The following is a 16,773-nucleotide window of genomic DNA, read 5'->3' on the forward strand; positions in this document are numbered from 1 at the left end:
TGTTCTTATTGGATGATTAGATAACAAAGTTTACTAGTATTTTCATCAATTCTGGATATTTGCAAAGAAAGACAGCTTGAAGGGTTAGAATAAATTCTAAAATAATTTATAACTATTACTTTTGATATATTAACAAAGAATTATGAAACATTAAGAAAAATGAGATCAATACTAAAGGAAGAAAAACAACATTAAGAGACATATACATATCATTTCTTATTGATTAGACTGATAGTAATTTAGTTACTATTTTATATAGTATTAAAGATAAACTTTGCTTTATATTTGATAGACTTTAGATCAGCAAAGTAGCACTACATAATCATTTGAAACAAAAGTACTTCCTCATACTGAAGAAACTAGGCAAACAACCAGCAGTCAGAAATACAAAAAGAGTTTTGGATTTAAGAAGAGAGCATATTATTGAATGGGAAAAGAACACAACTGTTGTGGTGGTTGAAGTTGAAGAAGTTTTTAAGAGGAAGAATTGAAGATTTGAGATTAGGAACAAAGATTCGTGAGAACTTGTGTAGGTTTTGTTTATTGAGAAAGGATTTTATATCAAAGTTTGACCAGGTTCCTACACTGAACTACTACTGCTATTTATATTATTTTGGATTAGGAAAATTATATGACTGGGATCAGGTAATCAATCCTATCTGAGCCTTAATCAGAGCAACGTGATCTTGGGATAATTAGTGTATAATTAATTATATAAATGTGTGTAGTCCCAATGAAGTATTAACATCGAAAGTAAATGTGTTTATGAGTTATAATTATGCTTATAATAATCTACTAATGTATCCCATATTATGGTGATATCATCATATAAAATATAATCACTATCATGCATACTAAACCTGTGTGTTAAATAATAAAGTAATTGGTAGACACCTTTGACTGGAATAGCTGAGGCCTTATATTATTTCCTTCAGACTTATTCTCAATTACAGCAGTAGTCAATACTCATTTACAACATTTATAATAAAGAAAACAAATATTATATGACATACTCTTATTGTCATCTAAACTGCAATATCTATATAAATGCATAATATGAATAGCAAAAACAAATCATCTTATTCTCTTTCTTTTAATAAAATAAAGTCTTACTCTATTTTTTATCTACATTTTGTTTTTTATTTTATTTTTCTTAAAATATAATATAATAATTATCTAACTTATAAATAGCAGTTTTCTTATCCCAGTCACAACTTTCCCCAGCCACTCAATATAATAGTAGCATCTCTTTGGTTCATTCAGTCAATATATTACAACTGTACTAATAGCATCATAGATAATAATAAAAATTAAAATTAAATATATTATTTAATAATCTAATATTTATAAAATTAATTAACTAAAATTTTATATTTACTTTTTCTATTAATTTTGGTGTCTGGTCCAACTGTCAAACCTACATGGCGTAATGGATAACGCATTGGTCTCCTAAACCGAAGATTGCGGGTTCGAGTCCCGTTGTGGGTATATTTTGACTATTTAACCATCTGTTTGGTCGGGACATAACTCACACGATGGAATAGTCGATATGTCACAGCCTACACCAAAAAGCATAGATTGTTTTTTTTTTTATTTTTTGTTTGTAGATACATTATATGATACTTTTATTCAATATAATATACATTACATAATATAAAAAAACTATAGCAATTTGACTAATTTTCTAAGATGAAAAATTGATTCTTTTATAATATTGTTTGTATTGAATTTTAATTAGTTTAATTTGATTATTACAAGAGTCTTCAACTTATCGCTATATGGAAAATATATTATTCACATGCTGTATAGAAGGGTAATAATGATATATATATATATCTATTAATTGATGGAGTCTATTCACTATTTTGAAAATATGGCAAAGAATATTTTAATTATTGAAAAATATATACAAAATCTTCTTTCTTGAACAAATATTGTATATACATAGAAATATACAATCAGAAGATATATATATATATATATATACAGTAGTTTTGATAGGATAATAATTGATAAAGTCTAGTTTAGATAGATTCTTTTTTCTTTTCATTTATTCACCAGACACAAGGGGCGAGTGACTTTCTAATTTTGCATATGGTACATTGAAAGGTATTGTAAATGTAGGTATTCAAGATAATAAGTCCAATACTTTAAAGTCTAATGTATTTTTCTTCTAATTGTAAGCATATTAAAAGTCGAGAATTCTTATACGCTTGTTTCAAGATAGACTAAGAAACTGTTTCGTTAGTTTTCTATGACATTCCTTACCCACATAATATAAAGCATCCCAATTCCAAGGAAAACCATTTATTTAGCTCAATATCGACCTCTTTATCTGTCCATTTTAACGGCACCAATGTAAACCAATGCTGACTTGTCAATAACACAGGGATTTTAGCGCATGTAATACTGCAGCATAACATAGGACTAATGCTATAGCACTTATAACCCTTCTTCTATTGTATCTATATTATTTGAAAAATATTATATATGTATATAAATTTACTTTAGACAAACAAGCCGATCCAATATTTCCGCCACAGGGTTGATTTATCCTGTATCCGCCAAGAAGAAGCTTTTCACTTTCAAAAAGGGGCATATCTTTGATTCTACAGCTATATCTGTCTCTGCGACTAAACTATGCGCTGTTTAGGGATTGAGGTGAGCATAAGAGCTGTTAAATTTAGTAGTAAAATATAAGAATGTAGGCTTACATGCCATTTCCACCATGTCCTTGAGATAGGTGATATTAAGTGATTTGAGAAACAAAAGACACATAGTTAACTGCCTCTTGGTTCAAATATGTAAGACCAAAAAGATATACCCGTAGTTACTAGAAGAGCAAGTTTCCTATCAATTCTTTCATATTATTTTTGTTGTTGTTGTTGTTGTTGTTGTTGGTTTTCGTGATTTTAATAGATCTTTTAATAGATCAAACTAAGCATCCATCAAACAATTAAATAAAAAACCAAACAGGTACACATGGTAAACAAGCTAAATATGCATGTACTATGCAAGAGCAAAAGTGTGTTCATTTTAATATCAAAAAAATTACCTTGGGTTTAGGTTGACAAATGCTTGCATGGTTGATCGCTAGACAGTCAAGAAGTATAATTACATTGTGCATTCTGCAATACCACACAGAAAATATCAAAACAATATGATATCTTATAATTTCCTGTGCTGTTTGCTTTCAAGTCCACTGTAAGTACCATTAAAAACTATAAACCACACCGATCATTTGTTTATGTCTCTAATTCAATATGTGTGGTCTCAGCTTTGTACCATAAACCACACACCGCTTTTATATATATTGAGCCCCTTTTTCCAAATTTTATTTTTATTTTTCACATTCATCTAGTCAGTAATTGTATTATACAACTAATGCATAGTTTAAGGGTGTCTCTCACCAGAATTTTTCCCCTTGTATTATATGCCCTATAAATTCACGGACATTTTTCTGTGATATCTTTCATTGTCACCCTTCTTTCCCCTTCTCTTTTTTTTTCTTTTTTTTTCTTTTAAAAAATACCCTAATGAAACTCACCTTGATCGGTGTTGCAACCGCCCTTCTGGCTGCTACAGCTGATGCAAAAACACTTCTTTTTCCTATCCCACAGTCCGTTGAATGGACAGGCCATATTTCAGCTCTTCATCCAGAATTCAGCATTGGTGGTACCGGAAACCAACACGTCCAAAATGCTGCAAAGCGGTACCTTAATCTGATCCTCTCAGAGAGATGGGAACCTATTCAGACTACATTTGATACATTAGATACTCTTTCCCAAGCTCCTGATCTTACAAATCTTGAGATCATAGTGAATGACAATGATATCAAGCTAGATATTGGGGTTGACGAGTCATATACTCTGGATATTCCTACATCAGGCGGCGAAGCCACACTTGTTGCCGAAACCTGGGTCGGTGCTCTTCGTGGACTTGAAACATTTTCTCAGCTAGTATTAGGATCCAATGCCCACACTGTTGAAATCCAGGATAACCCAGCATTTGGCCATCGTGGTATCCTTTTAGATACCTCTCGCAACTTTTATCCCACAAATGCACTTTTACGGACAATCGACGCAATGGCATACAACAAAATGAATGTGTTTCACTGGCATGCAACCGACTCTCAATCATGGCCATTGTTTTTCCAGTCGCATCCCGAGCTATCCGCCCAAGGAGCCTATTCATCTGCAGAAGTCTACACGCCTGCCGATGTTCAGCTCATCAAAAGCTATGCAGAGGCACGGGGAGTTCGTGTGATTATTGAAATTGACATGCCCGCACACACAGCCTCGATCGGCGAGTCCCACCCTGATTATATTGTTTGCGGCAAAGAATTCTGGGCACAATACGCAGCCGAACCACCAGCAGGACAGTTACATCCGCTCAATCAACAAGCATGGAATCTTGTCATAGATATTGTGGGTGAAGCAACAACCGTTTTCACAGACAGCCTTTACCATACCGGTGGCGACGAGATCAATGCAAAGTGTTGGGAGCTTGACCCTATAATTCTAGATTATACACAGAAAAATAACATTACTACACATCAGCTGTGGAGCGAGTGGGAAGCCAAACTACTTGATTTTGTGATCAATACTCAAAATAAGCGACCAATAATATGGGAAGATCTACTCAAGGATGGCGGAACGTTGCCAGAAGAAACTATCGTACAAATCTGGACAGCACCTGCAATCAATTACACATCCAAGGGACACGATGTTATTGTATCTTCGTATGACTACTTTTATCTTGATTGTGGTAATGGAGGATGGGTTGGAAATGACCCACGTTACATTAGCCCTAGCCAAACCGAGACTGCAAATGATACATTCAATTATGGTGGCGTGGGTGGCTCATGGTGCGCACCTTTCAAAGTAAGACAATAGAGCATAAAGATAGCCTGTGTTTTGTGTAAGCTCACAAAATATGTTCCCATTTATTATTATAGACTTGGCAACGCATATACAGCTATGATATGACATACGGTATACCATCTGATTCTCCAGGAAAGATTCTGGGCGGGTAAGATAAATCATAAATGAAAAGCAAAGAAAACTCTGTAAGGATTTGTAAACTCACACTTTTTTCTCTTTTTCAACAACAGAGAAGTTGCAGTCTGGTCAGAACAAACCGACTATCATGTCATTGATGGGCGCTTGTGGCCCCGTAGTGCAGCAGCAGCTGAGATTTACTGGTCTGGAAGCTACGATAAGAATGATAAACGCCGCACTGTGGCCGAGGTTCAACCTCGCTTCTACGACTGGGTTTACAGACTCCAGGCTCGCGGAATAAATGCAACACCAGCTCAGCCAAAGTGGTGTATCAAGCATCCTGGAAGATGTGATCTTAATGATCCAGCTATTAATTAACCTATTTATTCATAGACACAAAGGATCTCAAAAATATTCAAAGAGTTGCATAATTGATATGCTTATATATATATATATATATATTTAAAAGAAAAAAAAAACTGCATGCGTTTGCTTTTTGACATGTACCATATCAAATTAAAGGGCGGGGTAAACCTCTCTTTTCCTCTATGTGCGTGTGTGTGCGTATGCTTTAAGATTAATAGATATACAAGGTACTGTACATAAGGTACTCGTATGACTGATATTTAGCAAATAGTGTTTTTAGCCACACCTTTATTTATTCTATGAAGGCTTATACGTTTCCATTTTATGTATGTATGTATGTATGTATGTGTATATACTATTAGATTAAGTAAACATATATAATGTTTTATCGTCTGATAAGAGTTCCCATACCAGAATACGGGAAAAGGGCCCCACAAAAAATACAACAAGCCTTAAAATGTATTAGCTTGAGAAAAAATAGCTAAATAATACAAAGCCGTATATTCTTTATCCAGAATATACTAGTTTCTCTCAGCCAATTGTATTGTTGTAAACATATGTCACTAAACTCGGACACTGTATAAGCTTCTTTGAAACAATTACATGAGATAAATAGTCTTGAATGATCCTTTTTTTAGGAGACATTTAAAAGGAAAAATTAAGCGCAACAAACTATGGTTAAATCAATAAAATAAAATAATTATAATGTTTTTGAGCACACGTTTTATACAAGTTCTTTAAACACTTATTTAGCATCATTATATACATTTAACTCTATAAAACTCCAAGGAGATTAAGACCATATTGGTATAGATGAATGCAGTTGATAAAGACTATTAGCCTTCCTGGCAAAATCAACTTCCAGTAACCCGGTCATAAATGATACCTTTTCTCTCTGAATTCTCACATACTGGATCGTTAACCATTATCAATGTTTCATGTATATTCTTATCTTACTTTCATACTTTTACTCATACCATTTTGTGATAATATGAGTGCCTTTTTACTAACAAATATAATTGATATTTTAGTGGAGATAGCTAGTATGGATACCACATACATTACGATAATGATCCAAACTTCTGCAAGAATATGAAACACGACCCTTTATAGCCACTCGGCTTTAATCTGTTGAACAGGTTTTCTTAATTAACCAACCATTTTTTGATTTCGTTTAACAATAGTTTTCTGCGTTCAATTTTTCCTTTTAAATGACTCTTAAACAAAAAAGATCATTCAAGACTATTTATCTCATGTAATTGTTTCAAAGAAGCTTATACAGTGTCCAACTTTAGTGACATATGTTTACAACAATATAATTGGCTGAGAGAAACTAGTAGCTGAAGAAGACGGTGTACTACTCACTTTCTGTATGCTTATTATGACTATTATGATTATTTTATTAAAGAAATTGTAAAAATAAAATAAATCAGAGATCTTATAGCTTCCAAATGTCTTTAATATTTCGAAACTTTTAGACATACATGCGGTTTTTATTTTATTTTTATTTTTATTTTGTATATGTATATATGATTTTTGATGCTTTATTATAAAGAGATACAATTGAGAATATATGAAATACAGGAATAGATGTAACAAAGTATATATATATAGACTTGTGTTAAATCAAGGTTCAATGGCTTTTTTTTTAATATTTCTATTTTATTTTCCCAGGGTGGTAGCCAATCTGCCCAGAGCATTTACCACATCATCGCTCGTTCGAACATGCCAATTGGCCATCGACTTCTTTTCTGCAGGCCCCACTGCGATCGAATAGACGGGTGTATTCACATGGAGTCCAAACACCGGGACCATTTTCGGGGACCCACTATTCTCTTGTTTATTAAGCTGTTGCTGGTGACTGACCGCCATGTGCTGTGCTGCACTCAGAACCTTGAACATATCTTCGTCCGTCTTGTCATCTCCAGCACACATCACAAAGTCGGCATCCGGGTTTTGGGCCAATATCTTTTTGACAATCTCGCCCTTGTTGATAGACAGTGGTCGGACCTCCAGATTCTTTTTACCGACCAGGATTTCAACAGGCAGTTTGGAGACAACAGCGTTTTCCAAATGGTTTTGACATTCTTTGGCTTGGAAAGCACTACACATACAAAAAAAATGCACCTTTATTTTAGGATCCCGATTTGATGACGATCTCTCTCTCTCTCTCTCTCTAATTCACACAACATATATAATCCTTTTTATATATACATTTCTTACCCATACACAACGTCGGCTAGACGGTAGTGCCATGTAATAGAAGATTTTTTGTGTTCAACAAAACTTCCCTGGGTTCTCTCGGTGTAGTAATCAAAGATCTCGGTCACATCCTGCTGCCAGCTCATATCCACATTTGTCAGGTTGTTGGCCCAAGTCTTAGCCCCTTGTGGTTTAGAGAAACAACCGTGTTCTGCACTCAAGTTCAGACCCTTGACCTCACCCAGCCATTCGACAAGTGTACTCTGGTCTCTACCGGACACAATCCATACTTCATTCAAAGGATCATCGCAGAGGGTCTGCAGATAGCTGAGCATTTCTGGAGAAGGTTTGGCATCCTTTGGTACAGACACAATACGGGTCAAAGTTCCCTGTAATAATAAAACAGAAAAAATATATATGTGGGTTAATATTAAATTAAATTAATTTTCTTCATATAATCAAGATCCCTTACATCATAGTCAAAAAGCAGCAATCTCTTCTTTGCAGCCTTGTATTCTCTCACAAGATTTTCAGTGTCCAGAACAGGAGCCTCGTGTGACTGAAGAGCTCTTTCTTCTGTACTGGAAACAAGATGCTTTACAAATGAATTGGCCCAAAATGATGCTGAATGTTTGATAACTTGGCTATAGAGTTGCTATAATTTTTTTTAAAGAAAGTAAAACATTATTTAGTATTCAATATCATTATGCCTTTTTTTTGGGTTTTACCTGATGACGAGTAGCCTTTTCATCTGCAGACATTGTCAAGGAATCATTGAGGGCCTTTGCTACGCCTGCATAATCAAAGGGATTCACCAAAAGAGCGGCGCTCAAAGAACCAGCTGTACCCGTAAATTCAGAGAGCACCAGGGGCCCATGCTTCTCGTATTGACATATGATGTATTCCAAAGAAGTCGTATTCATTCCATCCCGTACACTGGTAATCATTCCTACATCCGCAACAGACAGCAAGGCATAGTATTCATCGCGATCGATGTTTTGGTGGTAATGATGGATTGGTGTAAACTCGAGTGAACCATAGAGTCCATTGACATGACTGATAATCTCGGACACCTTGTTTTCGAGCTTGGAGTGGTCGCCATGGGTTGGAGTAGTTACTTGGATCAAGACAACCTTATTACGCCACTCGGGATAGTCCCTCAGGAACTTCTCAAAGGCATGCAACTTTTGAAGAACACCCTTGGTCGAATCTAGTTTGTCTCGACCAATTATAATCTTCTTGTCGGCATACATCTCACGAATAGCATTCATTTTGGGTAGCACGCCTGGTTCTTTGCGAAACTTGTGGACACGGTTGGCATCGATACCAATCGGGAATGTGTCGACTGAAGCAACGTGGCCATCGAGGTCTACACCAGTCAGGGTAGATTCACAGCCCAAGACACGAGTGCTTGAGGAAATGAAGTGGCGAGCATACGAGTAAGTCTAATGAAAGTATGAGTTTGTCTTGTATTGCGTTGCATTGCATTATCTCACTGATATAATTATATAATTATACCTGAAATCCAACTAGATTTGCACCAAGAATACCACGTAAAATTTCATTTCGGGCTATATTAAGAAATATATATTGTTAAATCCATAATATTCAAAAATGAAATAAAAAAATAGAAAATAAAAACTAGGACCAGTGTTGCACTACACTTACTTGTCAAACACCGGAATATCTCAGAGCTTGGAAATGTGGCATGAAGAAAGATACCAACAGCAGCATCGGGTAATTTGGCCCGTATCATTTGGGGAACGAGCAAGAGGTGATAGTCCTGAATAAAGACTTATTTTGTGGCTTAAGCAAATTGAATGATACATATAGCTATGGTTATTGTTATCCGGCTTACTTATATCTCCTGGTCTATAGTATTCAATAATTGTATCAGCAAACTGCTGGTTTACGGCTACATAGTCTTCCCAGTTCTGCTTTTCAGCACGACCATCGGATGTTGAGGTCCAGACAATATAGTGAAACAGAGGCCAGAGAACTACAGGAACAAAAGCGGGAATAAATATCACAAGGTAGTACCAAGAAGCACAGTTGTAAAGTTCAAAGAAGTGCGTCATATCGATCTTTCTGCTTTTTTTTTTTTTTACCTTCTTTACAATAACCTTCATAGTGTCCACGCGACTTATTGTCAAGAAAGATGGGTACAATATTTCCAGTTTCCCACAAAAGATTTCCCAGTTTTTTCTTGTCTTCTTCAGAAATTGCTTCTGGCTGAATATCTTTTTTACTACCCTTGACTTTGATCGGCCCAGTCCAGCCGATATGAATAGTCTCCCATGATCTTCTGAGGCTCTGGATACCAGCATGTAAGGCCGCATGATCTCGGCTTTCTTCGACTGTCCAGTCTGCGGCGTAGAACTTGGCCCTGAGAGTTCGACTGCGATGATGGTGGCGGGCTAATTTTGATACAGGAGCAGCCTCGACCGCATCTTGGACTACATCATCCTTAATTCCTGCCTTTTTGTTCAGATGGCGCTGGATTTCCAAGGCCACATTACCGTGGCGACGGGGAAGAGGAGAGGCTGGTGGAGAAGGTGTATTTGAGGAAAGGAATTCGACATGAGACGGAGGAGAGGTACTGGAGGCACGGATGATGTTGTAGGGTATCTTGTGGCTCACGTTGATGATTCGGCCAGGTATCTTTGGAGGGTTTCCGGCCAAGGGAAGAAGTACGGCCACTTTGTCAGCTGTGAGAGAAGGGAATTGCATTATTGTATATCTTTTTTCTTGATCTACAGCAAAGCAAGAAAAATATTTAAGTGTTAAAAGAAGAAGGGTTTGAAGTTTTTTTTTTTTTAAAAAAAAGGGGAAGTGATTTATTGATCTTCTTTGTTTAAGGGTGTTACTATCATCGTCATAGGACTTACAAACAAGGCAATTGAATTGTTTCTGGATTAACTTGCAGGCCAGGCCTGGCCCTCAAACCCAGCCACGAGTGCACGGCTGCATTAAGTAGCCCGGACCTTGGTCTTTGTCGGATGCGGTCACAACTAAGTTTCCATGGGAACCCACGCCCCCGCACAACTGATGAAGAAGATAAGCTTTCACAAAGTAATAATAATAATCTTTCTGGATCACACAGAAAAGAAAGAAAGAAATAAAGAGACCTCTTATTTTAATAGTTCTCTCCCACGACACACCAAGGTCTTTCTCAATTGATCAATTGTTCCTTTGAAACAACCCTTTTTTTATTTTTTATTTTTATTTCTCCTTCCTTCATTCATACAAAGCCCGCCTATCTTTATATATAATTTATATCTTTACTGTGACTTTAACGTGTTGTAACAGTAAGTACAAAAAAGAAAGAACACTTGTTTGACTACCAAGATAAGTCAACAATAGATTTGATCAATTAGATTGATTACATAAACTGCTCACGTTTCTAGTCTTATTTTTAATAGCAAAAATTCTGACAGCACGTCTTCAAAAGGAGGGTTACAAATCAAGACATTATAGGAAAGCAAAAGAATGCTACAGAATTAGGGCTAATATGAAAAAGAGAAAGATAAAATTAAATGAGTGACGTCTACATCAAATAAAACTTGATGTCTCCAAACCGAAGCATTGCATCTTATGGTTACACGGTCGTCATACGTTTTATTTTATATTTTATTTAGAAAACTTATTCACAGCTGCCCAGAGTCATATATACACTATGTATAATTCAGGTTTTGTAAACCATTAATAAGAATATAAGAAAAGTATGCTGTAATAAATATGCCTTGTTGTGGTATATCCTTAATTTTGGTAAAAGATCCTATAGATTATGATATTTTTGAAACAAAAAAAGAAAAAGTCAATTAATGATAATAAAATGATATCTCCAAGATCTCTTAACCCAGTTCTTTGGATCATACCAAGACCCTGACACTTATTTCTTTGTCTCATAAAGAGTTTTAGGAAATTGGTGGAGCAACATTGTCCTATTTTTCTTAATTTGCAACCATTATCATGCCTATCATGTATATAGATCCATAGATAGGGCTTGGAATCCCAACAAAAATTGAGTATTGGGATATATGTATCTTATTGTTTTTTTTTATTTAAAACAGCTATTGTTACTGTTAAATTTTCTTGTCTAAAAGTCTTTACAGATATATCATTATAAAACCATAGCTTATTTGCTTTATTTTCTAGAGCAATTTATATAAAGACAGATTAAATCTATCTGTTAATAAAAAAAAAAGAAAGATGCCTTTACTTGGGAAGTGGAATATAAAGACATCTGATTTCTGTAGTGATCAAAATCCAGTCATACGTTATGATAGATCTTTATCAATATATAAATATACATATTATCAGTAGGATCTGATATTACAACCTTTATCACACAAGATGTCTTGAAAGATTTGGGAGAAATATTTCTTTGGGTCTTGATTTTTTTTTAAAAAAAAATTTCATTGTCAAATAAAGACAATTATCTTTTGTACCTAAACTTGATATTAAAGAAACAGTACTGATATCACACAATAGACCCAAGTAAAACGGCAAAATAGAGACGTTTAGCCTGTGCTTTAAAGCAAACAAATCACAAACATTACTTGGTAATGCATATCTATCTATCTTTTCAATATCATGGCTATAATGATAATAATTATCCAAAAAAGGAGTATAATAAATCAATGTAATTTAACCCTTTTCTTCCACATACACACCCTGTTTTTATTCCTTCTTATGATTTTTATATATATAGGTATTTCATAGGACGCAAAATTTCGATCGGTTGTTTGTTAATTTTGCCATTTGCACTATTGGCGTTCTTCAGCTTACTATAGGCTACATGTTAATAAGTAGTACAAGATTTTAATTCTTTTTCTTTTCAAATCCAATCTTGTGTACCAATAGTATATTTATAACTTTATACTGCAATGTGTTTGTGTAATGTATATTATGTGTGCCTTGATATTGTATTATAGAATCCATAACAGTAGCGAGAGAAATACGTGCAAGAAGAAGAAGAAGGTGTATAGCATATATATTGAACTTTGTCTAGTCTGACCAATGAATATACGCATACAAATGTACAATTACTGTCTATCAGCCTTTTATACTTCTTACCATTTCTACTAGGTGAAGCGAGAGGCTCCTATTAGCTTAAAGAAAAATGTACTTTATTATTATTTATCATGGGAGTTAGAATCAAATCAAATCAAATCAAATCAAATGTTCAAAGTAGAAATAATAATAAATTATATATATAATATATTGTGTAAGCTTACTGGATTTTTCAGCACATAAATAAATTAATAAATTAATAGATATTATTATTATTATTATCATCATCATCATTCATACTTTTTCCCGTCTTCAGCAGCCCTTCTTATTCAGCCTGGCCTGGGAATTATTAGATGGTTGCTATTTTTATTATGTTCAATTCATAATTGCCTTATTGGATCGTTAATTATAATATTCTTGTACTAGTAATACTAATAAAATGTGCAAAAACAAGTATTCTATATATGTATATGTATACAATACCTCTTTATTTTCAACCTCTTATATATATATATATATTTTCTTTAGCCGATCAAAAAATATGTCCCTATCAAATACAACTGCGTCCCTTTTACATAAATACATGTCTTTCTTTCTTTTTTTGTTTTGCAAAAAGTCATTTTCTTATAGCTTAATCTTGAAGACAAGAAAGCACTTTAAAAGTCTTCTAAGCCTTTGTAAAGGTAGTCAAACTTGGCAAAACTCTCGATGGGTGATACGCAAACAATCAAGGAGACTTTTTTTTTGCTAATGCCAAAAACTAAATCTTCTCACCGTCAAATCTACAGCCCTACATAGTTTGGAACAGCAATAAGATCCCATCCAAATTGTCCATAGCCAATCTCTAAATTGTACCAGTTAATCAACAAGTCACATAACAAGACTATTGGTACAAACCTCTTGATATCAATATATGTATTGCCCCCAAACACCACTATACTCTTTTCTTTATTTATGTCCTTGACTTATGAAAGCTATACAAATATAATAAAAAAAACTACCAGTCCATTGACTCCAATATTGTCTATTGTGATAAATGTCTTTTCACTAGGTAATTTAAGCAGCAGAAAGGTTTACTGCTTTAAAAGCGTTTATTGGATTTTTTTTTGTTTTTTGGTTGTTCAATTATTTATTTTTCAGAATACCAAACACTCTATGTATATAAATTTATTCTAACTACTAGTACTAGTACTAGTACTAGTATCAGTACTAGCACTAGCAAGAGACTAGCTATGAACAACATGTTAATATAATACATATTACTATTATCAACCTCAAGGGCTGCTGCTGCAGGAACCTCCGCGAGGACAGCAGGTGGAGAAAAATAGAAACAGGAACCAAAGAAAAAAATTCTTTTTTTTTATCCGTACGACATTTGATATTTTGATTCAAAGTCTCGACTTTCTCTTCATTTGTAAGAAAGAAGGCAGATAATTTTAGAGAATATATTATTGTTATTAAGTATCAGTATTATGAATTACTATCATTAAGAGAAAATTAAAGCGTACAATTGTGGGTAGAGTTATTAAAGAAAAAGTAGAAATAGAGAGGGAATTAATTGTTAAATAAGTATTATGACTAAGATTACATAAAGACTTTAAGAAGTCTGTTAGATAAATAGATTCCTTTTGTTTGATTGCTTATAACCAAAGATCAGACAATTCTAGTCATTGGGTGATCGGTGGTTCCGGCGTACTTTTTACAATCTTGCCATTGGCCACGTTCATCAAACACACCCATGGCGCGCAATCGAATGTCCAGGCCGTCAGCGTATATACAGAACCACATCAGCCACGTCTTCCCGAGTGGGTGAGGTTGCCAGGTCAAATATTCATACACAGCAGATGCGTTGGTAGTTGGTATTCGTGACTTGAAAAGATCAAGGGTTGTGTGCTGTGAGAATCCGAACATGTATCGGAGAGAGGCATCTTGGATACATCGCATATAGATCGTCCAGGTAGTATAGACAATATCTACATACACCAAACAAAGAAAAAAACAGACCCCTGAGTTAATTCTATACACACAAAGGTCATGGACATCAAAGATATATATTCTAAAGAAACTTACATATGGCCAACAAAACATCAATAGTGTAGTGAAAGCGGGTAAAAAGGATCATAAGCAGGCCAGCAGCCACAATAAGGTATGCTAGCCAGTTGAATGGACGTCTGATACGAGAATGGATTCTCCAGACCATAACACAGGACATCATTACAGACGTGTGGCCCGAAAAAATATTGTCAGTACAAGTCATGGCTGTGCCGCCTATAATATCAATCAGGAAACCAAATCTGGCTGCAGGGCTTCCGTTCACAGAGATCGGATCAGGCTGGCAGTTGTCATAGAGGGGAGAAGGCAGTTGGGTGACAACCAAGGTGATGCCTCTGAACACATACAGAAATCCCATGATGACCAGCCAGCGTCGTAATATGATCCAGCGGGTAGTCCAGTCTGGGGATTGGAGTAAAAACGCAACGATGGTGTAGATGATGGTTGTGGTCAGTAAATAATTTACGATCTGAAAGTTCTCGACGTAAGGAAAGGCATCAAAGGCCAGGTCGCCTAGAGGATGCTAAAATAACACGCGATGATTCATTACGGTGTCATTTTAATTTATATTCGATTTCTTTCTTTGTTGATTTGGTATGAAAACTAACCCTTTCACCGGTGGTAGAAGAGTAACGCATATCGCTCAATTCAGCAAGAAATGTTTCGATCAATCCGCACAAAACGATCCAGACAATGGCACCCAATACTCTCAAGAACTCATGGTTCAAGAAGATCAGGCCGCAGTCTGTCCAGGACTGGATCGAGGAAGGCGGTTCTAATCGGAGCTTGACTAGGCCGATCCGTTGTGTTGATCCAGCCAGTGAGGCCGAACTCGATGGTGGACCATCAGCACCAATATCTGCGAGTCGAGATGGGAAGAATATCCAATGAAACCAGCCACAAGCCATCACCCCAAATCAATAATATATTTATATATAAATAATATATATAAATATAAAAGAAAGAAAAGAAAAAAAAAAGATAAAGAAAGAAAGAAGAGATGAAGCTCCTTAAAAAAATCAAATCAAATCAAGAAATTCAAAAAAGACAGCAGCACGAGCAAGCAACACCCACTCACTCAGAGTTCTTATTTTTTCTTATTTTTATTTAATGTCAGCTTGAAAAGTAAAATAAATATAAGGTTGGTTTGCCTGTACACTTTGCTATATTTAGACAAATTTCTCCGACAAGTTCTGTCTCCACCTTCCAAAGATGGGGTTGTACGACTGGTCTAAATCAGAACTTCCTTAAATAGAAAGATGAGGGACAGACATTTGGAAACCTATATTTTGTTTTTCAAAAGCAAATCAATAAATGTCATTTGCAATTAAACATTAATATAGTACAAAGTTATAGCTATAGCAGATGGTAATGTAGCTACATTAATATTATAATATATACAAAAAGCAATGGTTTAACGGCTGAGAAACTCTAGTTTTTGATATGTTATAAAATATCTTGGCAATATATAACCCAATTATGCCCTTTTGAAACACACACTTGATTAACATAAAGGATCATAAGCACAAATTGAGCTCTTTATTCAAAAGAAGATTCCTATAGATTTTATAGTAATATGCTGTCTTATCTCGTCTTGTTCTTCAACCACATCCCAGAAAAGTACAATGTCGTGTATAGATCTAAATCAAGATAGCCGACATAGACAGAGTTTCCGTTGAGACATCTATATAAAGACATATCCGTACTTCATCAGTCACTTCCCAGATCGAAAATCTATTTGGGGGGTTTTAATGCAACGCTGTATCTATGCAAATCAAACCATTCAAAGATTCATAGATCTTGCTGAATATGATCCAATGTTTGGCTCGATAATATATACTCAAGAACTGTTCAATTTTAATAGCACACTTGCTTTATAGCATAGGTCATGTAATAATCGGTAAATGCTATACAAATATACCAGATCAGTGACACACGACCTTTCTTTTTTTTAAAAAAAGAGATGTTGTACTTGTCATTTTGTATAGACTTTCATTCTGTAATTATAACCCCCTTTAATTTTTCCTTGGCGTAATAACAACAAAAGGTAATATTAGTGGTAAGTGATGTGTCAACTACTAGATTAAATTTTATAGTTCTAATCTTTTATCTTCTCCTTTTATTCTCTCCAAATTTT

General features: G+C 34.8%; 5 protein-coding genes and 1 non-coding gene across 6 annotated transcripts; 2 read left to right on the forward strand and 4 right to left on the reverse strand.

The window, feature by feature from the left end:
- Positions 1-641: 641 nt before the first annotated feature.
- On the reverse strand, positions 642-3,084 carry PHYBLDRAFT_167636 (hypothetical protein; the record flags this gene model as incomplete). Its single annotated transcript, XM_018435680.1, has 10 exons — positions 642-685; positions 1,014-1,039; position 1,114; positions 1,379-1,496; positions 1,533-1,559; positions 1,756-1,774; positions 2,269-2,456; positions 2,507-2,638; positions 2,715-2,733; positions 3,056-3,084. 10 exons carry the CDS (start codon positions 3,082-3,084, stop codon positions 642-644), a joined length of 603 nt encoding a protein of 200 aa, XP_018292251.1.
- On the forward strand, positions 1,416-1,488 carry PHYBLDRAFT_t115. The gene has a single exon. It is a non-coding gene; the product is annotated as a tRNA-Arg (tRNA).
- A 452-nt stretch (positions 3,085-3,536) lies between the features above and the next one.
- On the forward strand, positions 3,537-5,378 carry PHYBLDRAFT_19854 (glycoside hydrolase family 20 protein; the record flags this gene model as incomplete). Its single annotated transcript, XM_018439710.1, has 3 exons — positions 3,537-4,883; positions 4,958-5,031; positions 5,114-5,378. The coding sequence occupies 3 exons, from the start codon at positions 3,537-3,539 to the stop codon at positions 5,376-5,378; spliced, it is 1,686 nt and encodes a 561-aa protein (XP_018292252.1).
- Positions 5,379-7,028: 1,650 nt separating this feature from the next.
- On the reverse strand, positions 7,029-9,734 carry PHYBLDRAFT_111699 (glycosyltransferase family 20 protein; the record flags this gene model as incomplete). Its single annotated transcript, XM_018428231.1, has 8 exons — positions 7,029-7,470; positions 7,590-7,957; positions 8,041-8,223; positions 8,297-9,013; positions 9,087-9,139; positions 9,237-9,362; positions 9,427-9,567; positions 9,677-9,734. Coding segments are annotated over 8 exons (2,088 nt in total), but the record flags the coding sequence as incomplete, so codon positions are not given.
- A 718-nt stretch (positions 9,735-10,452) lies between these two features.
- Positions 10,453-12,142, reverse strand: PHYBLDRAFT_63833 (hypothetical protein; the record flags this gene model as incomplete). Its single annotated transcript, XM_018441191.1, has 5 exons — positions 10,453-10,613; positions 11,447-11,544; positions 11,791-11,859; positions 11,882-11,961; positions 12,131-12,142. The coding sequence occupies 5 exons, from the start codon at positions 12,140-12,142 to the stop codon at positions 10,453-10,455; spliced, it is 420 nt and encodes a 139-aa protein (XP_018292254.1).
- Positions 12,143-14,237: 2,095 nt separating this feature from the next.
- PHYBLDRAFT_63832 (hypothetical protein) lies at positions 14,238-15,544 on the reverse strand (the record flags this gene model as incomplete). Its single annotated transcript, XM_018441190.1, has 3 exons — positions 14,238-14,557; positions 14,655-15,159; positions 15,245-15,544. 3 exons carry the CDS (start codon positions 15,542-15,544, stop codon positions 14,238-14,240), a joined length of 1,125 nt encoding a protein of 374 aa, XP_018292255.1.
- Between the last annotated feature and the right edge of the window lie 1,229 nt (positions 15,545-16,773).

This window comes from Phycomyces blakesleeanus (assembly GCF_001638985.1).
Source record: "Phycomyces blakesleeanus NRRL 1555(-) unplaced genomic scaffold PHYBLscaffold_9, whole genome shotgun sequence".
NCBI lineage: Eukaryota > Fungi > Mucoromycota > Mucoromycetes > Mucorales > Phycomycetaceae > Phycomyces > Phycomyces blakesleeanus.